The 26,032-nt window shown below is 44.0% G+C and overlaps 1 protein-coding gene across 14 annotated transcripts in view; it reads left to right on the top strand.

The window, feature by feature from the left end:
* anks1b (ankyrin repeat and sterile alpha motif domain containing 1B) overlaps window positions 1–26,032 on the top strand; it is a 1,080,298-nt gene that overhangs the window by 657,306 nt on the left and 396,960 nt on the right. For all 14 annotated transcript variants that reach the window (XR_005462295.1, XM_038811308.1, XM_038811309.1 and 11 more), the window contains one exon: window positions 10,942–11,082. Coding sequence is in view for 13 of the 14 variants with exons in the window: in XM_038811308.1 (XP_038667236.1) it covers window positions 10,942–11,082 (141 nt within the window). In the remaining variant the exon portion in view is untranslated. The remainder of the gene's footprint in view (window positions 1–10,941; window positions 11,083–26,032) is intronic.

Below are 26,032 nucleotides of genomic sequence, written 5' to 3'. Positions count from 1 at the left end.
TTTGAATTCAGCGAAAGAGGACAAAAGATTTGATCAGGAGGGGGAAAATAGAATATGAAAATAAAATTGCAAAGAACATAGAAACTGACCGTAAAACCTTCTCTAAAGGTAAGTAAAGACAAATGTTGGTCCTTTACTGTCAGAAGCCGAGGAAATTATAATGGGGAACAAAAAAATGGCAGAAAAATTGAACACACACTTTGGTTCTACCTCCCAGAATGGTCTAGTGAGGAATACAGAGGAAATCTGTATTCCTCTGAAAATGGTGCTGGGGAAATTAATGGGGTCAAAGACTAATAGATCACCAGGGCCTGGTATTATAAGAAGTGTCCCTGGGGATAATGGGTGCATTGGTGGTCATGTTCTAAAATTCTATAGACCCTGGAGCAGTTCCTACCGATTGGAGATTGGCAAATGTAGCCCCTTTATTTAAAAAGAGAGTGAGCGAAAAAAGGGAGAATTATAGATCAGTTATCCTGATTTCAGTAGTGGAGAAGGTACTATAGTCTGTTATAAAAGATGTGATAACAGAACATTTGTATTGGACAAAGCCAGCATGGGTTCATGAAAGACAAATCATGCTCAATAAGTCTACTTATTTTCTGAGGATATAACTAGTAGAATAGGTAAGGGACAACCAGTGGATGTGATATATTTCGACTTTCAGAACGCTTTTGATAATGTTCCTCACAAGATGTTAATGGGAAAAATTAAAGCACATGGCATGGGATAATCTACTGGCATGGATGGAGAATTGGTTGTCAGATCGGAAACCGAGAGTGGGAATAAATTAGTCTTTTTCTGAGTGACAGGCAATGACTAGTGGGGTATCGCAGGGATCAGTGCTTAGGCCTCAGATGTTCACAATATATGTAATTGATCTGAACGAGGGAACCGAATGTAATGTTTCCATGTTTCCTGATGATACAAAACTGGGTGAAATTTTGAGTTGTGTGGAAGATGCAAGGAGGCTCCAAGGTGATTTAGACAAGTTAAGTAAGTGGGAAACCATAAGGCAGGTGTAGTACAATGTAGTTCAATGTGAAGTTATACAATTCAGTGTGAAAAACAGAAAGGAACAGTATTATTTAAATGGTGATATATTGGCAAGTGTGGATCTTCAAAGGGATCTCGGTGTCCTTGTACACCAGTCAATGAAAGTGGAGAGGCAGGCGCAGCCGGCATTTAGGAAGGCGAATGGTACATTGACCTTCGTTGCAAGAAGAATTGAATTCAGAAGTGGGGATGATTCAGAAGTGGCAGCTATAGAGGGTCTTGGTGAGACCACACCTGGAGTATTGCGTGCAGTTTTGGTCTCCCTTCTTAAGAAAGGACATTCACTGGGCTGATACTAGAGTGGCCAGGACTGCCCTATGAGGAAACATGAGTTCGATTGGGCCTGTATTCACGAGAGCTTAGAAGGTTGAGAGGAGATCTGATTGGAATGTATAAAATTCTAACAATGCTGGACAGACCAGATGCAGGGAGTCTGTTTTCCCTGGTTAGGGAATCTGGAACCAGGAGACACAGTCTCAGGATACGGGGTAGACCATTTAGACCTGAGATGAGGCAGAATTTCTTCACTCAAAGCACAGTGAACCTGTGGAATTCTCTGCCGTAGCAAGCTGTGGATGTCCAGTCACAATGTATTCAAGAAAGAGATGATAATTCTTTTAGATTTTAACGGCATCACGGAGGATGGGGAGAAAGCGGCAATATGGCATTGAGATCGAGGAACAGCCATGATCATATTGAGTGGCAGAGCAGGCTCGAAGGGCTCCATGGCCTATTCCTGCTCCTAGTTTCAATGTTTCTATGTACTATTCTGTCAGGTGTGCTACCTCGTGGAAGATTTAGGCTTTGATTCTCCGTTCCTCCATGTCAGTGTGATTCTCTGGTCCCGTTGCAGTGAATGGAGATTTGGCTGAGCACCAAATTCTCCATCCTCGATGGCAGTGGTAGCGAAATGGACTCGCAATGGAGAATCTCGCCCAATGTTTGATTATGATAACTAGTTTTATCGGATGCTTGAACTGCAACCTCTAACCAGTGCACTTTGGGGCAATTTCCCAATTGTAGCCAAAGTGGAGAGTGTGCCCCACTAAATCAGTCTGCAATGTGATAACGGTGTGACCTCACAAAAATATTCTGTCTGTGGTTCACGTGTTACACCGCTCGCCATTGTGTCAGTTTTGGTTTAGCTCAGTTGGCTAGACAGCTGGTTCGTGATGCAGAGCGAGGCCAGCAGTGCGGGTTCAATTCCCGGACTGGTTGAGGTTATTCACGAAAGCCCCGCCTTCTCAACCTTGCCCCTCACCTGAGGTGTGGTGATTCTCGGTTAAATCACCACCAGTCAGCTCTCCCCCTCAAGGGGGAAAGCAGCCTATGGCCATCTGGGACTGAGGCGACTTCATCTTACCTCAGCCGTTCATAATGCAAAGGAACATGAGATGGCCATTCACCTGTCGAGTCTGCTCTGATATTCAATTAGATCATGGCTGATAATTTACTTCAACACCATTTCTCTGGGCTGCCTCCATATCCCTTGATGTCACTCGTATCCAGAAATCTATCAATTTCTAATTTGAACATGCTCAATGATTGAGCTTCCACAACCTTCTAGGGTGGAGAATTCCAAAGATTCACCTCCTCTGAATGAAGAAATTCCTCCTTGTCTTGGTGTCAAATGGCCTGCCGCTCAATCTGAGATTGTGTTCCCTGGTTCTAGACTCACTGTCTTCTTGGGTTTTCTCCGGGTGCTCCGGTTTCCTCCCACAGTCCGCAGATGTGCAGGTTAGGTGGATTGGCCATGCTAAATTGCCCTAAGTGTCCAAAAAAGGTCAAGTAGGGTTACTGGGTTACGGGGATAGGGTGGAGGTGTGGGCTTACATAGGGTGCTCTTTCCAAGGGCTGGTGCAGACTTAATGGGCCGAATAGTCTCCTTCTGCACTGTAAATTCTATGATTCTATGACATAAGATGTTTTTCAGGCATCTCTGGGGCATTAGAGGTAGTGCTGTAGAACATAGAACATAGAACATTACAGCGCAGTACAGGCCTTTCGGCCCACGATGTTGCACCGTCCTGTGAAACCCTTCTAAAGTCCCTCTACACTATTCCCTTATCGTCCATATGCCTATCCAATGACCATTTGCATGCGTTTAGTAAAAGTGGTTCTTGTTGCCCTGTATTTTGTAGATGGTAAATGAGGCAAGGGAGAAACCTGTTGACGGGTATGACCCAAGTACACGCTCCAGGTTTAGTCCCAAGCAAGAGATTATAGAATCTGTTGCAAGATTGTCTAGGAAGTGAAAAAGATAGCAACAGATTTAAACGTTGAAGACCAAACAACCATTATTTTGACCTATTCCTGAATAGGTAGAATGCTTGTTCCTGTATGTCAATATTGTGCACTAACATTGTATTTAAACCAGAAGTAAAATACACCCCAGTAAGTGTTCTCAGTGTATTCTGTGCCAAGAATGCCTATTTAAAAAAAATAAATTTAGAGTACCCAATTCATTTTTTCCAATTAAGGGGCAATTTAGCGGCGCCAATCCACCTAGCATGCACATCTTTTTTGGGTTGTGGGTGCGAAACCCACGCAAACATGGGGAGCATGTGCAAACTCCACACGGACAGTGACCCAGAGCCGGGATAGAACCTGGGACCTCGACGCTGTGAAGCTACAGGGCTAACCCACTGCGCCACCGTGCTGCCCCCAAGAATGCTCATTTGATTTTAAGTTGAATATTTTGTATTAACCTCTTACTGAGTATATTTTCAGTTGTGAAAGAACTGAAGTTGTGCATATTTTGAAATTATTTTAAACATAAGCAAATATGTATCAGAGATGTTAGACGTTTAGCTGCTGTTGTATAAAGAGTCAAAGGTTCTTCTCCTTTTCACAAACACCTTTATTTCACTTTAACAGACTCTGCACAAAACTCTATCTTCACATCACCTGACACAAAGGCCACCTGAAGCCTCTTTACATATCACTGTCAATTATTGGATACTTAACATAAATGAGGCAACTAATTGGAATGTCTCTCAACCCATTACTTAACAAGATAGTCATAGGGTTTTACAGCACAGTAGGAGGTCCTGTCTGTGCTGTCACCTATCCATAAATAAACTACAGAACTCTTAAAGAACTCTTAAAGAATATTGTTGTTAATAAAAATGTTGACCAAGTTACGTCATTTAGTAATCATTGAATTCGGTTTCTGACTACCCCAGATATTGGAATGTTACTTTCCTTCACATTATAATCAAGGATATAAAATATATAAAATTGTTTGAATGTAAATTTAAAACAACACTCAAAATTTGCAAACTGCCGTGAGCCAAAAGTGAGAGCCCCGCTGCCTTAAGAACTGAAATGAGTGGAAAAAATGAGCAGGGCGACATAAATGTTGACCTATGATGCATGATGTAGATAGTGATGTCAATCATCTTATTATCTGTCACATCCCGCAGTTACATGATCGCCTCTCTAAGTGGAAAGTACATTTGTAATATTAATTATTTTTGAAAATGTTTTTATTACATTTTTAACATTTTATACAAAATTACAAAACATACAAACAATTACCTTTAATAAATCACCAACCCCCCATACAGATCCTCCCTACAACCTACCAAAAAAACCCAGAAAAAGGCAAAGAAAAAACTAGGAACCCGTCTTTCCAATTCTCTGAAATACGATATAAATGGCTGCCAACTCTGATAGAACCCTTCAATTGACCCCTCATGGTGTAGCTGACCTTCTTGAGGTGGAAAATCTCCATTAAATACCCTAGCAACGCCAAAGCACTCAGTGGTGTTGCCAAACTCCAGCCCAACAGAACCCACCTCTGTGCCACCAATGAGGCGAAGGCCAGGACATCTGCTCCTGCACCCACCTGCAGTTCTGGCACATCCAAAACCCCCAAAAAATAACCACCAGGGCAGGATTCTAGTTCAATATTTAGAATCGCCAACACGGTATCAAAAAAAGACCTGCAGAAACTCACCAACTTAAAAGAGGAATGGAAATTGTGTGTGCAGGCCTTGAACATCGCTCACAACTATCCTCAGCCCCCTGATAGAAACGGCTCCTCCTCATCAATCTGGGACTATGGTAACTTTACACTTCACCTCTCAAAACCTATGTCCATGCAATGTCAATCACAGGAGCCTTCGATCAGTATAAATGCTAATTAATTATCCTCTACAACCCAACTCCATTCTATCTTGCTATTAAATAGACAGTTTAAAAGTACAAAATCTGACATTCCTAACATTTCCCTGTGAGACTTGGACACTGAGGCCTAGATTTTTGGCAAGCGGGGTTTATTCGGGAGCCCTTTAAAAATGGCAGCCAGGACCTGATTCTGGGATTCCTGAGCCCATTCCCAAACTGTGAGATTTTCAGGAGTGACTTTTAAGGGTGTTTGCTGGTTCACTCTCAGCCAAGAATGCATAATTATGTTTGGATGAGAGTCCAGACATCATTACTCTGATGAAACACCTTAGCACCTGAACATGCTGCTTGATTTACAGCTCTGGTTCTCTGATCTCTGCTGTCAATTGCACAACATTTACTTGCACAATGTTAAGAGGTTTCAAGCACCTGTAGTTTCTGTTACTGCTACTATACTTTAATGGGCCTAGATGACTAACACATGATTGAGCTGTAGTGAAAACACTTCTTTGAAATATAGTGGAAAGTAATGCATGAATGACTTTTCAAAACCCTTTTTTTACACATTCTATTGTCACTCTAGGGTTAATTGGTTCTATACAGTGTATAGTTGGTCAGTGGACATGTAAGTGCCATAGCCTGATACAGCTGGTATGACAGACCATGTGGGTGTGGTAAGTGGAGGCTCATTGCTTGGCCTAGGGAGCATGAGAGGCCAAGAGGGTGGGTGGGACATAGCTTGGCAGAAGGGGCATAAGAGGTTTCATGGATGTGGGGCATTGTGAGTGTGTGGGAGATGAGGGGTGTAAGTGGAGAGTGCTGGAGGACCTTTCTGTTTTTATTTTAACTGAGATGAAGTCCCACAGAAGTCCCTACTGCACCATACAGAGAGACTTGTGCTGCTTCCTCACTCATCACCCAGCTTCAGCCATAGAGCTTTCAAGGGAGTTTCAAAACTTCGTCTCCACTCGGCACCCAAGCACTTTTCACCTTTTCCCAACTAACTGTTCAGCCAAAAGAAAATTCTACTTCCTTGGACATTTACATGAAAATTTAACTTGAAGTATTGCATGAGTTTTCCAATTCTGATGTCTTCTGGAGTGGGAAAGAATGCGGTCATAATGGTCTGCTGGATATATTTACCCCACCGCCTTTAGCTAACAATTTCCACAGACAGCGTCCATCAATAGTAAGTGGAGAGTGCTGGAGGACCTTTCTGTTTTTATTTTAACTGAGATGAAGTCCCACAGCATCAGGGCGGTACTGTTAAACAGTCCACCTTGGCACCTGGAAACTCCTGTGGCTGGCTTCGACTCTTTCCCAGATAGGGTGGCCTGATTGCAGCCATGCACATGATCACCGCCACCGCATCCCAGCATGCCATTGTGGACGTGCTGTACCAGCAAATTTCCTGACCCGCACTACCCCACCTCGATGACGGAAATACATATCTAACAGCCCACTCCCAGTCAGCATGGTTGCTTGCCATTGTTCACAGGTGTGGAGTTCTTACACCTCCACACCAAGTCTCTTGACATAGGCCTCTCTTGTCTCCGTAGCAACCAAATAATCTAGACTTGTTGCCAGGCAGAATTCAGTGCAGGCCACATGACCACTATTCATTCCTCCATTTTGCCTTACATTAAAGAGACAATCCCAAAACATAACGATCTTATAAACGTTGTATTTGTAACGCTGTACATAACATGTAATTCCGTTTTCCACCTCCGCCCGATGTTGTGGAGTTAGCTATTATCAGGGAAATTTATACTTGTTCATGTTTCTTTGACATTATCTGAATCATGGTCATCACTCTACTTCAGGCACTATCACATTATAATTACCTACATAAATTCAGAACCAAACATTTTCCCCACATGTTCTGGGAGGGCTAAAAGTTTCCACTGAAATATAAATCTGATTTGTGAGTCAGAAAGAAAGAATAAAGGTAAAGACGTAGAGTTGCAAAATAAGTAAATGGTTTAGATTTCAGCTCCCAGAACTAGCACATTTAAATTCTCCACATTGTGTTTGTGGATTGATTTGCATTGAGAGAGACCCAATCATAAAAGTTGGCGTTCAATTCCTATAATGGCTCTCAAAGTTTTCTCATGAAAAATATTATTTTGCAATCCAACTATTGATGGACGCTGTCTGTGGAAATTGTTAGCTAAAGGCGGTGGGGTAAATATATCCAGCAGAGGATTATGACCGCATTCTTTCCCACTCCAGAAGACATCAGAATTGGAAAACTCATGCAATACTTCAAGTTAAATTTTCATGTAAATGTCCAAGGAAGTGGAATTTTCTATTGGCTGAACAGTTAGTTGGGAAAAGGTGAAAAGTGCTTGGGTGCCGAGTGGAGACGAAGTTTTGAAACTCCCTTGAAAGCTCTATGGCTGAAGCTGGGTGATGAGTGAGGAAGCAGCACAAGTCTCTCTGTATGGTGCAGTAGGTCACTCCTTTAGTGTTGAAGGATGTCCCCACAGTTGACATCCCAGCACTTTGACTGTCCTACCCGAACAAAATACTTGATCTTTCAGAGGATTCCAAAGCCCGTGGTCAGAAAAATAAGATATGCTATTAACCAACCCAGTCAGGAATTTAGGGGACATTTATTTTCTCAAGGGATGAAGTGATGTAAAACCCTTGGAGTGATTAGCATAGATGCATTTCAGTATAAGCACTCGATGGAGAAACGATTGGAAGGATAGCTCGTTCAGCTGAGTTGAAGTTGGTAGAGCCAGGAGGGGCAGGATAGCAGGGTGGTAGAGTCAGGAGGGGATAGCGGGGTGGTAGAGTCAGGAGGGGGGTAGCAGGGTGGTAGAGTCAGGAGGGGGTATAGGGGTGGTAGAGTCAGGAGGGGGTATAGCGGGGTGGTAGAGTCAGGAGGGGGGTAGCAGGGTGGTAGAGTCAGGAGGGGGTAGCAGGGTGGTAGAGTCAGGAGGGGGTAGCGGGGTGGTAGAGTCAGGAGGGGGTATAGCGAGGTGGTAGAGTCAGGAGGGGGGTAGCAGGGTGGTAGAGTCAGGAGAGGGGTAGCGGGGTGGTAGAGTCAGGAGGGGGTAGCGGGGTGGTAGAGTCAGGAGGGGGGGGTAGCAGGGTGGTAGAGTCAGGAGGGGGTAGCATGGTGGTAGAGTCAGGAGGGGTGGCAGGGTGGTACTGTCAGGAGGGAGTAGCAGGGTGGTAGAGTCAGGAGGGAGTAGCAGGGTGGTAGAGTCAGGAGGGGGTAGCAGGGTGGTAGAGTCAGGAGGGGGGGATAAGGGGGTGGTAGAGTCAGAAGGGGGGATAGCGGGGTGGTAGAGTCAGGAGGGGGGTAGCAGGGTGGTAGAGGCAGAAGGGGGTAGCGGGGTGGTAGAGTCAGGAGGGGGTATAGGGGTGGTAGAGTCAGGAGGGGTAGCGGGGTGGTAGAATCAGGAGGGGGATAGTGGGGTCGTGGATTCAGGAGGGGGATAAGGGGGTGGTAGAGTCAGGAGGGGGGTAGTAGGGTGGTAGAGTCAGGAGGGGGGTAGTAGGGTGGTAGAGTCAGGAGGGGGTAGTAGAGTGGTAGAGTCAGGAGAGAAGGATAGCAGGATGGAGAAACAGGAGTGGGGAGGCTAGCAGAGTGCTAGAGTCAGGAGGGGGGATAGCAGGCTGGAGAGTTGGAGGGGGGAGGATAGCGGAGGAGTAGAGTCAGGAGGGGTAAGATAGCAGAGTGGTAGAGTCAGGAGGGGAGATAGCAGGCTGGAGAGTTGGAGGGGGTAGGATAGCGGGGGAGTAGAGTCAGGAGGGGAAAGATAGCAGAGTAGTAGAGTCAGGAGAGGGAGGCTAGCAGAGTGGTAGAGTCAGGAGGGGGAGGATAGCGGGGTGATAGAGTCAGGAGGGGGAGGATAGCAGGGTGGTAGAGTCAGGAGGGGCACGATAGCGGGCTGGTAGAGTCAGGAGGGGCAGGATAACAGGCTGGAGAGTCAGGCGGGGGACGATAGTGGGGTGGTAGAGTCAGGAGGGGAGGATAGCGGGGTGGTAGAGTCAGGAGGGGAGATAGCAGGCTGGAGAGTTGGAGGGGGGAGGATAGCGGGGGAGTAGAGTCAGGAGGGGGAAGATAGCAGAGTGGTAGAGTCAGGAGAGGGAGGCTAGCAGAGTGGTAGAGTCAGGAGGGGGAGGATAGCAGGGTAGTAGAGTCAGGAGGGGGAGGATAGTGGGGTGGTCGAGTCAGGAAAGGGAGGATAGCGGGGTGGAGAGTCAGGAAGGGGAGGACAGTGGGGTGGTAGAGTTAAGAGAGGAGGTTAGCAGTGTGGTAGAGTCAGGAGAGGAGGATAGTGAGGTGGAGAGTCGGGGGGAGAGGAAAGCGAGGTGGTAGAGTCAGGAGGAGAGGTTAGCAGAGAGGTAGCGTCAGGAGGGGGAGGATAGCAGAATGGTAGAGTCAGGAGGCGCAGGGGAGCAGGATGCTAGAGTCAAGACGTGGAAGATATTGGGGTGGTAGAGTCAGGAGGGGAAGATAGTAGGGTGTAGAGTGAGGAGGGGGAGGATAGTGGGGTGGTAGAGTCAGGAGGGGGAGGATAGCAGAATGGTAGAGTCAGGAGGCGCAGGGGAGCAGGATGCTAGAGTCAAGACGTGGAAGATATTGGGGTGGTAGAGTCAGGAGGGGAAGATAGTAGGGTGTAGAGTGAGGAGGGGGAGGATAGTGGGGTGGTAGAGTCAGGAGGGGAAGATAGTAGGGTGTAGAGTGAGGAGGGGGAGGATAATTGGGTGGTAGAGTCAGGACAGGGAAGGTGGCAGTTTGAGCAGGAAGTTCTGTGACAGATATGTGGCAGCGGGGGCAGCACAGTAGCGCAGTGGGTTAGCCCTGCTGCCTCACGGTGCCGAGCTCCCAGGTTCTATCCGGCTCTGGGTCACTGTCCATGTGGAGTTTGCACATTCTCCCTGTGTTTTCGTGGGTTTCGCCCCCACAACCCAAAGATGTGCATGGAAGGTGGATTGGCCATGCTAAATTGCCCCTTAATTGGAAAAAATTAATTGGGTATTCTAAATTTAAAAATAAAAGATGTGTGGCAGCTGGCCAAAAATGGTGACATACTTTAAAATTGACAGATGTTTTCATATCCCTTCACATACCTCATTGCCATACCATATATCTCAACATCAGGAAACAGCCTGTGCAGATGTGATGGGCCGTAGGGCCTTTTCTGTGCTCTAGACCTCAATGACTCTATGACTATAACCATTGCAGATGTAGACTGATGTATATTGGTTACCACTCAATGTGCATTGCAAAATTGAAGAGCCTGATCTGATGGGACAATGCTAGTACAAAGCTGTTAGTTTTCTTGTTGCTACTGTGCTTTCCTAGCTTGTGTTTATTAACTTATTTACAAGAGATGCAGTGTTGCTGAAATTCAAGTGTAACATCAATGTATTGGGATAGCAATTCGATCCACAAAGTTAAAATGCATATTTTATGTCTTGCGAAGGTAAGGAACTGAACCCTTCACCCTTTAATTTGTATATAGATTTGGTGACCAATAATTGTAATTTGCTTAGATTTGACATTGTAACATTTTTGTTCGATTGGTTAAAATGCTCCAAGAGAAAATTGTTCTGCTTCCATAAATGATTTAACAAAAAATCTGATAATGTTTTGCTTCTAATTGACTTTGATGGATTGCTGCTCTTGCTCTCTCACCATCCCCTGTTGTTGGTATATAAACTATGTTTCTCTGAATAATAAAATAATTTACTTTTCATATTCATTCTAAGTAACTTTTTTCTCCTCTGCAGCGAGACCGCCCGTCTCCTCCAATAAACACGCCACAGACAGACGAGGAAGAAGGAGAGAAAAGTTGTGGACCAGCAAGACTATGGGAAGCATTCGCTCCCTGTAATGGCTGCCGACCACTTGGCTTCCCAATTTTAACACAGGTTGATATTTTTTACTTTCTGTGCAATACTTTACTGCAGGAAAATGCGTCCATCAAATAGATAGTTATTCCAATTAAAGAACTGTTTTGTTGTTTGAAAGTAACAGACTGGATGAGGATATTCTGAGTTCAAACCGGGAAGATTGCAAAATTCATTCATGAAGTTGCAGCCTTGCCGCGATTCCCCGAGGGCAGGCAGCGACTCAAGCCGCTACTTCTGCGGCACGTGTGGCATCTGTCTTTGGTATGGTGTAAACAACTGTGTCCACGGCATGTGTCCAAACATGTGGAAAAGCACTGCTTGACATCACACAGCCCAACCAGCTGATTTGATGCCAATTGAGCAAAGCAGGACGATGCAGGTCTTGGTAACGCCTACATTGTCCATGTTTAAAAGAAGAAGCATGAAACAGCAAGAGGTGGGCCCTGCGGCACTTCTGAAAGGGCCAGGTGTCCCAAGAATGGGTAAGTAAAATGTATTCATGTTTCTCTATTGTGAAGTGCCTGCAAGTAGTGTGTATTTGGAAGTGTTCTGGTGTTTTTGCCAGAGAGTGTTGTCACACCCTCACGCAGATGGCAGAGGAGTTTGATAATCTGTTCACACCAATGCCGCAATGGGTATGGGGGCAACAGTGGCAGTGACTCTGGGTCTGCTGGATGGGAGGGAGATGGAGCAGAGACTACAGAGATGGCAAGCTCCATGCCATGTCCTGTGCAATGTTAGAGCCAAACTCCTCTATATTTCTTGACAGTGGGAAGTGTCTGTCTGGCAAGCCAGAGTCTTGCTGTGCATGTCCATTTAGTGCTCTCCGGCATCCTGCCCCATTGAGCTCCTCACAGGAGTCCTCCTCAGCAGTATTTCTCTGCCACCTTGTTCCCTGGTGAGCTGGCAAATGACCCATCCTTTAGCCGCGGCTTGCTTGCAGCCTAGTCATGTCCAATGATTCATCATGCGCTCAACCCAACTCTATGCCAGCCTCCCAGGGAAGCACGCTGCCATTGTCTGAGCTGGCAACAGCGAATGTCAGATCGTGTGGGTTCTGCAGCACTGTTTGGGCTTCTTTTGTTGTGCAGGCAGCAGTTCCTGCATATCAGAAAGCAGGAACTGGCGGCACGGTAACACAGTGGTTAGCACTTTGCTTCACAGCTCCAGGGTCCCAAGTTCGATTCCCGGCTTGGGACACTGTCTGTGCGGAGTCTGCACGTTCTCCCCGTGTCTGCGTGGGTTTCCTTCGGGTGCTCCGGTTTCCTCCCACAGTCCAAAGACATGCAGGATCGTTGGATTGGCCATGTTAAATTGCCCTTAGTGTCCAAGCTGGTTAGGTAGAATTACTGGGTTATGGGGATAAGGTGCAGGTGTGGCTTAAGTAGGGTGCTCTTTCCAGTGGCTGGTGCAGACTCAATGGGCCGAGTGACCTCCTTCTGCACTGTCCATTCTATGAAATTTATGGAACTCTAAAGTGAGAGATTTCTATGTTTCTAAGGGAAAGGAAAGGGGTGGGAAGCAAGTAACACCATTTGCAGTGTGCTCATATTGGCGGATGCCAGGATGGAGGTGATCTGGGAGTTAAGAAGGAGCTTAAGACTAGAAAGTACTGTCATCTTTAATGTTCTGCGATGCTAGATGCTGTGGGCCTCCATTGCATCCACTCCATGATGCTGGGCCATTTCTAAGTAGAGCTCAGTCATCCTTGTCTCTCCCCCACCACCCCTTTTCTGCTCTATTTCCTTCCAATATGCATCACCTTGTCCTTTAAGAGAATAGGCAGACTATCAATAATTCTGCAGCACTGTTTTTGGATGATTGTCCTGCCATAGCTGAAAATCTGGAAGTAAGTGAAAGTAACAAGAGGGGGATGTGACGCTGGCAGCATTGGTAGATGCTTGTGGATGAGGTGGAGTATCTGGAAGATTGGCTGAGTCTGGAGTGCCAGAAACTGTTGTTGGGTAAGTGTTGGCAGTATGGCACATTGGGCAGTGCGAGAGGCTGCTTTTGTAGTGGGTAGGACCAGCTGCGTGAGGTCATTAGATTTCTTGAAACACTGCTACCAGGTCCTCCGATCCCCAGACTCTAGGAGTTGTCTGTCCTCACCACCTGCTGTCTTCTGAGAGTAATCATTGGGATGTCCTGCTCCCTCACCCTCCCAGTCTACCTTCCTGCCCACCTGTACAAACAATGCATTCAGTGTCACATTCGTCAGTCTGGATTCTTCTGCCTGCCCAAAAGATACAAGAGTTTCCATTGCAGCACCTTTTTCCCCCTTTAAGAGGCATCCTGCTATTGGGGAAAAGAAGGCTGTTTGGACTGCATGATCAGAAAATAATGCCGTGTGTTGAGCTGACCAGCAGCAATGAGGAGAGACTAGCGCTGGAGACCAAGGTAATGGCACTGGAACTATGCAGGCGAAGTACGTAAAGCAATGTTGCCATGCCCACCTCAATCTGAACAGGCGTGGGCATTCTGTGAATCACTCCCCCTGTAGCCAGAAATTGGGCAGGTGAATAGCTGGCTTGAATAGTTTAATTTAGAATGAATTTTCAACTTGCTGCAGTAACGTTTCCAAGATTAGTCTCATCCTTTGGAGAGTCATCAATATTCATCAGCTCTCCTGTGCAAACTGGGGATGGTTTTGCAGCTCTGAACCTGTTCTGTTTAAATGTTGCCCAATCTGACGGGGTGCGAACCAAGTGCCCTTTTGGGCGCTCTTCCAATTCAAATGCTACACCTCGGCCTGTAGTTTCTACGTAAGTCTCCATATCCATTACCCCTGTCCTCGGCCACCTCCTCCACAGTCTTATCTTGCCCAAAGATACTTGTTTTTGTATATGTTAAAAAAAAAGAGAAATGGCAAGCAATTTTATTTTGGATTCCTCTTCACATTAATTATTTTCTTCAAATTATCATTGGCATAAAATACAATCATTTTTACTGTTCCCATTTATTATTAGTTGTTTTATAAAGATATAATTGACTATGAGTGGTGTTTTATTAGACAGTATAGGCATTTTGACCAGTCTCACTGCTGAGCTGCAGACGTCATGATATCCTTTTGTCTTCTAATTCCTTAGTGTTCAAAGTTAGAAACAGATCACCAAGCTCAAGAGCAGTGAGGAAGGAAGCACCATATTTGGGCATATAAGGATACTGGTTTGTAGTGATGAAGTGTTATGATAATGAACACACACTGTGAAGCTGAGCTACCTCCAGGTGACGTAGAGATAATTGTGTCTATAAAAATGCAAACAAAATACAGGGCAATCTTTTTTAACTCTTTAAATGCAGTAGTGGAGGTTATGCATAAAAAAATTGAAAGATTAACCTGCTCAAATCATTTCAATTTATTTAAATCCTGTCTTTATATATTTTTCCAATTTTACCTCGCAATCAACAATCCAGATTTATATCAGATTGGTGGAGATGACAAGGCAACAGAGACACATATTTTGGTAGAGGCGAGGTACTGTCAAATGAATGCACAGAATTTAAGGTGAATGAATTGGTCGTCCAATACCTATTCTTTCATTTATGATGCGTAAGAACAGTTAGGGTGTTAAAATACGTTTAGCCTTTTCATCAAGTACTTGCCAAGCAAAAGATTCATTAGTAATGTCAAGAACATCACTCCCACACAGTCACACTGCGGTGAATACATAAGAGACTCTAATACGTATTCAGGAGATGAGTAATCAGCAGGAGCTAATGATACCCTGCTGTATATTGATGTAAAATGCACATATTAAAAAGAACACTAAAGGAAGTATGCATTAGCAACTGTATTTTTAAAGCCATTGTGAGAGTTTCGTCTGTCTGGCTGATGAAAGAGGAAATTATTGATATTTTCAATGCATATGTCTGTGTTTCCTTAATTTACAAATAGAGTGTTAGGGGAAGTTGGAGACATCCTTCCTCCTTCCAGCTTTTCCTCCCCAGCTTTTGTGTCATATTTATTTGTACGGGAGGAGTTACCATTAGCAACAGAGACACTACTTGCAAGATGATTTTTAACGCTTGGAAGATTATTTCAAAGATAAAAATGAATTCAGAACAAGTTATGTACAGTTTTAAATGCTTACTGAAGCTAATCCATATTACCTTTGCATTATTCTCTCGGCCTCGATAGTGATAACTGGAATACGTCTAGGGTTTTTTTTTAGATAAGGAAAAAATAGCTACCAGTCTAACTTGCATTTAAATTCAGAGGCCTTAATAATTAACTCATTAATAAAATCTTTCAATTTCAATACATATCCTAATGTCCTATCATGACAAAATATTTAATTTCTAATCTTACCAGCTGCCCAACAGGAAGAATAACATTTTAATTATCTGGAAAATACTGATATAGTTATGTTTCAGAAAGTAAATCCCCCCCCCCCCCCCCTTTCAGTTTAATTTGGCAGTGAAGGTTATTTGTATAAAGACAGATTGGTTTACCAGGATTGCCTGTCACTCTAATCACATTATAAAATCAGAGTGGCTTTCATGGCTTTAGTCGCTGTGCGGGACTCCCATTTTGAAAGCAAGAGTTTGAATCATCGCCCGCTGATGAGCATTTGAATTTGGCTGCTGTCATTAATTATGTTTGAGCTCGCTCTTGGCCATGCGAGTGCATGCCAGCAGCAACAAAATAAAGAGTGGAATAAAGAAAGTACATTCTTCTTGCTATCCTCCATGCATGATAAAAGCTGAGCCTAGCCTTAATAGCTTCTGGGCGCAAACTATCTGAATTTGGCATTCACTTGGGATAAAAAAACGTCAAATGCTGCCCATGCTGTGTTGCCTCTTTGTCTTACAGCCTGTGAAGTCCCATGACCTGCACAATATCAAGTAGAGTTTCATATAGAAGCAGGTTATTTGACCCAACTGGTGTAGACCAGCATTATTGTTCCACATGAGCCTCCTCCCACAATATTTGATTTTGCCCCCTCAGCATAACCTTTGATTTCATTCTCCCTTGTATACATTCCCAGCTTCACCTTAAAATGCATCAACCCTGCTCTCCTCAAACAACCCATCTGGTAGCAAGTTCCACATTCTAAACACTCCCTGGGTAAAAAGGTTCCTCCTGAATGCTGTTTCATATTTATTAATCATACAATCCCTACAGTGCAGAAGGACGCCATTCGGACCATTGAGTCTGCACCCTATCCAAGCTCCCACCCTATCCCTGTAACCCCACTTAACGCGCACATCCCTGGACACTAAGGGGACTCTAACTTGGCCAATCCACCTAACCTGCACATCTTTGGACTCTGGGAAGAAACTGGAGCACCCGGAGGAAACTCACTCGGACACGGGGAGAACGGGCAAAATCCACACAGATACCCAAGGTTGAAATTGAACCCAGGACCCTGGCGCTGTGAGGCAGCAGTACTAACCACTGTGCCACCATGCCGCCTCAATGATTGCCTTATATTTATAACCCTTCGTATTGGACTCCCCCACCAGGGGAAACAATTTCCATCAGTCTATCTACCAAGCCCCTTCATGATGTTAAACTCCGCAATTCAGTCATCCCTTAAGTAGGCTATCTTCGTGACAAAAGAACCCCAGTCTGGTCAGTTTTTCCTGCAGGTTATTACCTCACAGTTCGGATAGTATTTAATAATATTCATTTAGAACAAAAAATAGAGTTCTTTGTTCCTGATGTCACATTCCCAATCTCAGATTGGAGCAGTTCACTAATTTATAGCTGAATTTTGACAGTAATTAGCAGTTTAAACTTTCTTTTCAGATTTCTGTTTTGGGCCCAAGGACATTCATATGAACTGACACATTTCAAACAAAGTAACAAATTATTCAGAATCTTGTTATGATCCCAGCAGATGTTACCAATGGACATGTCAGATCCCAGGGTGGAACCTGGTTTGATAGACCTTAACTTTAACTTTTTGTTTAGAAATGTAGCTGAACAGAGTTACAGGACTGCCAATTAACTTTATATAATAGAATAAAACATTGAATAAACAAAAAAATATTAACTATGTAACACTACTCCTTTACTCCAGCTATAATTTTATAGATATATACAGATTTGAAAGGATAACACAAATTACAAAATGTATCTTATTCTCTAATCTTTTCAGTAAGTACACAGTCCATGTAAACCAATAGGCGGAATGTGGTCAGATACCTACACTCTGAAACTACTTCTGTGGATTTCTCTGGAACTCTGACTTTCACAGAAGGACACACCTTGAAATCTTCTCCAAAGCATGCGTTCTCTCTGCCTTCACCAAGAAACCACCTCCAGGATTTCGACCTCCTTTCTGTATTCCTTTGCCTGGATTGCCACATACACCGAAGCTTCCATCCAATCTTTTAACTACCCAGCTATGCCAACAGAACATCACAGCTCACAGGCTGTAATGAAGTGTCCCAAACTTTTGATCATCGCTTTTCATCTAGGCAACTTTATATCTGGCTCCTGCAGTTGCCTATTTAATTCAGAGCCTTTTTCTGCATTTTACAAATACCCTGATAATAGAATAAAACATTGAATAAACAAGAAAATATTAACTATGTGACACTACACATAGTGTACTCCAGCTATAATTTTATAGATATATACAGATTTGAAAGGATAACACAAATTACAAAATGTATCTTATTCTCTAATTTTTTCAGTAAGTACACAGTCCATGTAAACCAGTAGGCGGAATGTGGTCAGGTACCTACACTCTGAAACAACTTCTGTAGATTTCCAACTTTCTATTTGTTTCCTTGACTTAACTGTTTTGTGAATCATTATTTTGTCCACACTCACTGCTTTCTGCAATTTTCTTTTGTTGTTTTGGGAAATCTGCTCTCTGACGCTCTCTGCCTTGGGTCTAGCTTCCCTTGGCACTAGCTTACAACTAACTGAAAAGTTCTTTCTGTCCCAGTGTGGCCCATGGTTGCTAAGCAACAGCCTGTTTTGTTTTAATCTTGTTCGCTTTCACACCGTAACTCTTCATTACCATGAAGTTATTAACCTTTTCAAATACAGAAACACAAAATTAAACTTATTTAAAGTTATGCCTTATTTTGATACCCACCAATACAAATATAAATTATTTAAAAACTACCTCTGCTGCTGTCTAGAATGTCAGGAAACACAGCTGGATGCTGGGCAGAAAAAAGGCTTACTTCATGTGAACACACCAACAGTAACTTGCATTTTCATGGTGCTTCAGGTAATAACAATCTGAGAGAGCTTTGCATTAAAAAGGAAAGAGGTACAGTGAAAAAAGTGCATCGAGAAGAGTACCAAATTGGGATATAAGCATAGTCAAAGAGAAAACTTTTGAATGTGTTTGCCACCAGTTTTGTGTCCCCACTGGAGGTTAATTTTAACCCAAATTAGTTTTCCCTTAATTTGGGTTTGTTATGACCATTGACTGCATCCATTATTAGCATCATCCTATGGCAAAGAATTAAAACTAAGTTGAGAATACAATAGCTTATTCACTATTGCTGATGGGACATGATAATATACCTCACATATTCATTACCTATTATATGGCACAAGGCCATTGGTTCAGACTGAATATCTTGAAAGCCGAAGGCAAGCTGCATCCTACCATTCACAGGAAGAGATCTTGGAATGATAGGACACGTTTAGGGAAGACATTTCATTTTTATTCTTTAAATTTCTTTGTATGTTGAAGAATTGTAAATGAATGCAATTCGGTTCAGTATGTTTCATCAATGTCAGTTATTACTTGCAAACCAGTACCTTATTTATTCCTTTGATGTATTATTACCACTATTATGTTTGGAGTTCTTTGGGCCAGGATATTCTGTTCCCGCCCACCATGGGACAGGAAATTCCCACCCGCAGTCATTGGACCTTTGGCTGGCCCCTCAAATTTTCTGTCCCACCCGTGACGATTCCCACCACAAGTGGGATTGGAAAACCCGGGGGGGATTCTCCGCGATTGGCGCGATGGCCCGACGGCAGCATCAAAAACGGCGCAAGCCACTCAGGCGTCAAGCCGACCGGAAGTAGCGGAATTCTCCACGCTTCCAGGGGCTAGGTCGGCGCCGGAGTGGTTGATGCCGCGCCAGCCAGCGCCGAAGGACTACGCAAGTTAGCGCATGCACAGAACTGTCAGCGTGGTTCCGCGCATGCGCAGACTGGCCGGCGTATTCTGCCGCATGCACACGGGGGTGTCTTCTCCGCGCCGGCCATGGCTACAGGGGCCAGCGCGGAAGGAAGAAGTGCCCCCACGGCACAGGCCTGCCCGCAGATTGGTGGGCCCTGATCACGAGCCAGGCCACCATGGGGACCCTCACCCCGGGGTCGGATGCCCACACGGCCCCCCGAGGATCGCAGCAGCCAACTTACCTGCCAGGTCCTGCCGTGTAGGACCATGTCCAATCCATGGTGGTGGGACTGGCCAAAAATGGGCAGCCTCTCCGTCTATCTGGGTCCGGAGAATTGTCGGGGGGGGGCCGCTGCCAACGACCCCCGACTGGCGTGGCGGGATCCCTGCCCCCGTCCGAAAACCGGCGCTGGAGAATACGGCAGCCGGCGTCGGAGTGGTGGGGCGGGATTCACGCTGCCCCCCCCCCCCCCCCGGGGATTCTCCGACCCGGTGGGGGATCAGAGAATCCCACCTCTTATGCGCACTAACTTCAGATCACTTTCCTGACGAGCACATTGTTCTATTGTTTCATTTAACACATACTTCCTCTCTTGTTTGCATGTTCCCCAACTGTTATTCCACGTGTATCCATTTTAGTTAAATCTGTCACAAATTTATCCAGTTCCGTAAACCTTGTGAATATGCTTGTATTGCTCCTCATTATTTGCCTTGCTGCCTATTTTGCCATCTTCAAAGCTTACCATGCTAGTTCCTGCACCCTCATCCAAATCAGAATGTTACTGTCCTGAAAAGTATATAAGAAATTGAAGAGGAGCAATGAAGTAAACCAACCAATAAAATATTATGCAACAAATCAGGATCACAGTGTGAAATGTGTGCAGCCATCATACTTCAGGTGGATGCATATGGTGATTCAAATACTAATGAGACTGCTATAAAGTAGCCAAATTAATAACAATAACGCAATGTGATCTGTAGACTCCCACACCAGCGTACTATGTTCTCAATTATGAGTTGATCGAACATAGGCTGAAGTGGTGGTTATCAGCAACAAATAAGAAGAATGTTGAATACATCTAGTGAAGTGATGCTGATGGACTTATGGTAGATTAATATTCACCAGTGAAATCAAATCAATAATGTAGACCTCAGTTTTAGTACAATTATGCTGCTATAATTGTCAGGGTATATGTTGTATCCATGATCTATAATCTTCATCAGATCGGTTCAAAAATAAAGCTAAATGCTGGATAAAAGTGAGTTTTGATAAGTTCAGTGACCTTTTCTCATCCATGATCTTCTGCCCATATTGTGGTTGTCAACTATGATGATTGAACTGGCAAACATCTCATTGAATTAACATTTTCAGGTTGTCACTTGGCATGTGCAAATTTATGGGTTTTCTGTGAGCAGCAAGCAAGATGCTATTTATCTTTTTAAGTTCCGAGATGAGTACCTATCATCAAGCTACTTCATAATCATGTCAGAACTTAGTAAAAGATCAATTATCGAGGAATAAAGAACCTAAATGTCAATTGTCATCGTTGCATGTAAGCATTCTGGTGAAGTCAAGAATATATAAGTTGAATAATGCAACAAATATCAACTATTCATTCCTTTAAAAACATTTTTTAGAGTACGCAATTATTTTTTTTTCCAATTAAGGGGCAATTTAGCGTGGCCAATCCACCTAACCTGTACATCTTTGGGTTGTGGGGGGGGGGGGGGGGTGAAACCACCGCAGAAAAGGGGAGGATGTGCAAACTCCACATGGACAGTGACCCAGGGGCGGGGTTCGAAACCGGATTCTCAGCACCGCAGTCCTAGTGGTAACCACTGCGCCACATGCGTCCCCTAATATTCATTCCTAGGCGGTTTGGATCTTGGGTACCTTGAATGACACCCAATATGTTTTGTTTAACCTAATCACCAGATTTTTAGTATTAAAGGTCATATTTTATGCGGTTGCGGTTATTAAATTTCAAGACAATTGATGTGGTCTTTTGCATAAAGTTTTGTGCATGACAAGGACAGTTGTAATGCACGACTGCTACCTATCACTGGATGTGCAGTCAAAGCTCCATGTGCGCAGTGACACTCGAGTTGTCAATTTCCACACAATTTTCATGCAATGAATAAACTGTGATGATGATCTTTGCAGATTGTGAATTAAAAACTAACATGACTGGTGAGTATCAATCTTCAGAGATGTGGGGCAGCCTGTGATGGGGCATTTTCATGAAATGAAGTTTTAAGAGAGGGTGAGGAACTGGCTGGGTTTCTGTTGAGGCTAACTGGGCTCTGGCGTATTGGCTGCCTGATGCCCCCAACAGGGAGCCTGTAGCATGTTTTAACAAGGAGCATGTGTCTTCAGCCAATTAGACTGAAGAATCGCTACTGAGGCAGGCAAACTTTAAATCAGGAAGTATGAATTAGAATATTTAATTTGCAGAAAATGACGTGAAGAGAGAAAGTATGAGAGAGATTAAACAAAGAAAAAGTAAAAACAATGTGGGCTTTTAAAATAGTCAACAATCAAAATCTGAAGGAATGTGACTCCCCACTAATAAATTTAAATTCTCAGCACTAGAGTGGCTGTTTGGCTGTAATCAAGATTTATTGATGAATTAAAATTTTGTTTGCACCTCAGTGCATAAGCCCTAACATTTTCTGGCATGTTTAGACACTAACTAATGGATAAGTACAGTGACTTCACACCCTTCATGCATTTCAATACTGAGTCTCACGGAAAGCCACCAGTGCAGCAAATAAGGAGCACGGGAAGTTGGGGAGAAACGTCTGATTACCACGCTTAACTGCTCGGTGCCGGAAGTCGCTGTCTGATTTACTCCGTGATAACAGTGAGCGCTATTAGCCTCACAAGTATCCTTAACACAAAATATGGGCCAATGTGTAGTAGTGGGTTGACAAAGTGCTGAAAGAAAGAATGCAATTAGACAACTTCACATATGGCTGTTGACCCCACTCCCTTCTTACTCAAAGACTTTGAATAGACATGTTCTGTCCAGCATGTTCAGCATTTAGCAGTGTGCCATCTTTATCTGTACGGATTGTTATCTTTTTCTGATATTTAAACGAGGACATTTTCTTGAGCTCAAGCATTAAGCAACTTCAGTTTCTTGAACAGCAGTTCATATTCAACTGTGCAAAATTAGCTATGTGGGTCATAAAAGACTTGGCCAGCAATTAAACTGCAATCAAATTCTGATGATAGATAGTGAATAAATTATGTGAGAGCTGTTAATACTGAAATATTCTGCTCTGAAGCCTGATTGAATTTGGTTATTGAGCCGATTGGAATCAATGTTCATTATTATATTTGCCAAAATAATGGTCTAAATTCTCCTGCTCTACCCGCTGCAAGATTGCCACGGGCGAGTCGCATGCAATGGACAACTCCATTGACGTCGGGCGGGATTCTCCGGTCGCCGGTTGGACACGGCCGGAGAATCCCGTCCTATTAATGACATGCTTTGGCCAAGAAGTTATTGAAAGGAATAAGGATAAATACTGTTGCCGTTTCTTTGCACTAATATTTTCTTTAGAAGAACAATAACCACAATATGAAGTCTATATATTTTTTCTGAACTGACACAGAAGCAGAATATTGCAGCTGCTGGAAATATGAAGTAAAAATTAGAAATTGCTGGATATATTTAGGAAGTCTTTGAGGAACCTGTGGGGAGAGCAACAGAGTTAATGGCTGGTACCTTCCAGGCTCAGGGGTATCAAAGATGCCCTGGGGAACATTCTGCCATACCCCCCCCCCCCCCCCCCCCCGGCCTCTGCCCAACCCTGCACTATTGGAAGTCCCTGGGTAAAGATTTCCTGGGAAGTTCCGTCAGTACGATTTAAATTGCAAACTTTGGGTGGTTCCATCTGTCTCACAGTGATAGTTACCCAGAAAATGTTAAAAGAATTTAAACCACTTCTGACTCCTGGATTTTACCCCCCCCCCCCCCCCCCCCCCCCCCCCCGCCTCCAAGAAATCTCAGAAGGTTGATTCGCTGCTTCGTGTCTGCTTCACAGCCAACGTTCTTCCCAGTCTACAGAGATAGATAAGCAGTCTACAGAGGAGATAAACAGTATCTCCTCTGAAGAGCCTTATTTGTATGTCCTTACATTCATTGCAGACTGTCAGCAACTTTATCTTCTCAAAGATAAGATGAGTTGCAGGTTCTGTCAAGATTAATTGGGGTTGTAGGGTTATGGGGATGGGGTGGGGGAGTGGGCCGGTGAAGACTCGATGGGCCAAATGGCCTCCTTCTGCACTGTAGGTATTTTGTGATTTGCAGCAGGTTTTCAAAGGCCTTTTTTCCTATGTCCAAAATAAGTGCAGTATTATTGATGAATGACAAGATGTTCAATAAATCACATTGGTTTCGTTTTGAAACTCTTACTATTTAATTCAATCCAAACCCACGTCCTCCACTGTTACTATATGTTTCTGTAACCTTTCAGAAACTTTGCGCATTTATTATTGTAAATGATACTCTGCTGTAATGCCTCACACATGCAGAGAAAAGAGAACCTGAACTTTCGATGCCCAAAGTTTGTGAGAGGCAAAAGTGAGTAGGTGTTTGCGAGGGCTACTGGAATGCGAAATGTTTGTCAGACACATCAGAGGGCAACATCGTGGCACAGTGGTCAGCACTGCTGCCTCACAGCGCCAGGGACCCAGGTTCAATTCCGGCCTTGGATGACTGTCTGTGTGGAGTTTGCGCGTTCTCCCCGTGTCTGCATGGATTTCCTCCGTGTGCACTGGTTTCCTCCTACAGTCCAAAGATGTGCAGGTTAGGTGGATTGGTCATGCTAAGTTGCCCCTTAGTGTCTCAAGATTAGGTGGGGTTAAAGGGATAGGGTGGGGGGAATGGGCCTAGGTCGGGTGCTCTTTTGGAGGGACAGCGTAGACTCGATGGGCCGAATGGCCTCCTTCTGCACTGTAGCGATTCTATCAGACACATCCATCCTAAAATTGAGGTCAAATTCTGGTAGAGTTCACTGCTGACCCCAGAGTGATGCATGTGTCCAAATTATTGACGATGCTGAGGGTATGTCATTGTCCTACAAATTGTGCCGTTTGTTATATCAATTATTTAACTATATGAGCTAAGCTAGTAGAAAAGAGGGGCACGGTATCTGAAAACATTCCATTAGCTTTTTAATGTTTTTTTTCTTTGCACCTCTTTCAGTGTCATCAGCAAACTTGGGCATATAGATCTCCATCTCTTTATCTAAATTCTCATGAGATTAAAGCCATTGATTTATATTTTACCATATCATCAGCCTTTCAAATGGCTGAAACCAGCATTAGGCAGTAATAGATTGTGTGCAAGAAGACACAAACAGCTATTTTAGGAGCAGAAAGATCCTTTTGAGTTGAGAGATCTGTTTTTGATGGTATTGGCCAGGATTCAGAAAGAACTGCCTGATAGTATCACAGGGATCTTTTAAATCCATGTGAAGTGCTGGAACCAAGGAAATGAGATTGAGCTTAAATTTTAAACATAATGTTTATTATTTAAATGATGCAATGTTAGCAGCCAATGATTAACTGCACATTAATGGAATATAACTCCTTTGCATTGTGCCTAATGGCCCAAGTGCCCACTGAGGTCCCATCAATCAGCTCCTCGATCTTCGGGAAGTTTTGCTTTCTGGTATAATTGGACCACCCTGTTGTGCCGTGAGGAAGGAAACGTGACCATTTTTCCTCTTGAACAAAGCATTATCAATGGGTTGTCGGCAGCATTTTGACTGACACTGCCTTCATCACCCTTGAAGAAACCAGGGGCTTTAAAATTAAGGATTGGGGTCACCTTGGTGGCTGCTGGCATTAAAGTTCCTGTATTTGAAGTTGTTTGTAGGTGTTTGGAAAGTACAAGGTATTGCTCTGTAGCTGACCCCAAGAATATCTGAGCCTGGGAGCTGTGTTGTTCAGTCATCGGCTTGTTGCTTTGCCTCAGCCTGTAGATGTGATAGGTGTTGACAGTATGCAGCTGCTGCCATTTGACATCACTTGCCAGCCCTTTTCTCTGCTCCTGTTCTTCATCCCCTGTGAAGCCAAGTGTCAGAGTAGCTCTGACAGCAATTTGCATTGTATTGTATTGTAAATTACTGCCAATGCACGTTTGCCAATAGAGGCGAGATAAGAGTATCCTGCCAGGCATTATGGTGCTATTTGCTTTTTATATTGCAAAAGTAGAACCATAGAATCACTACAGTGCAGACGTAGGCCACTCGGCCCATCAAGTCTGTGCCAACCCTCTGAAACAGCACCCTACCTCGGCTCACTCCCTGCCCTATCCCTGGAAACCCCCCTAACCTGCACATCCCTGGGCACTAAGGGGCAATTTTATTCTGGCCAATCCACCTAAACTGCACATCTTTAGACTGTGGGAGGAAACCCACGCAGACAATGGGAGAACGTGCAAACTCCACATAGACAGTGACCCGAGATCGGAATTGAACCCGGATCCAAGGCGTTGTGAGGCAGCAGTGCTAACCACTATGCCATTGTTACTTGTCATAAAGTATATATATTCATTTACAGTAAATTTATGCTTCCAATCATTGATACATTTCTTACAAATGTAACATTTTGGGAGCTTGGGTAAAAGACAGAAACCATCAGCTCTCTATTACAGACATACTGATCTTCACTGATTATGTTATCCAAATCTCCACCATACCCAATGCACCGCTGGACTAAATACAATTCTCAATTTACATATTGCTGACTATCTCCACAATGTACATTATTGGCTGTAAAGCAATTTGGAATACCTTGAGGTCATGAAAGATGCTATATCACTGCAAACCTTTCTTTTGTAAATTGC

This window comes from Scyliorhinus canicula, chromosome 11, assembly GCF_902713615.1.
Source record: "Scyliorhinus canicula chromosome 11, sScyCan1.1, whole genome shotgun sequence".
Classification (NCBI taxonomy): Eukaryota; Metazoa; Chordata; class Chondrichthyes; order Carcharhiniformes; family Scyliorhinidae; genus Scyliorhinus; species Scyliorhinus canicula.
Note: the sequence above shows the minus strand (reverse complement) of the source record. Positions and strands in the feature narration are given on the sequence as shown.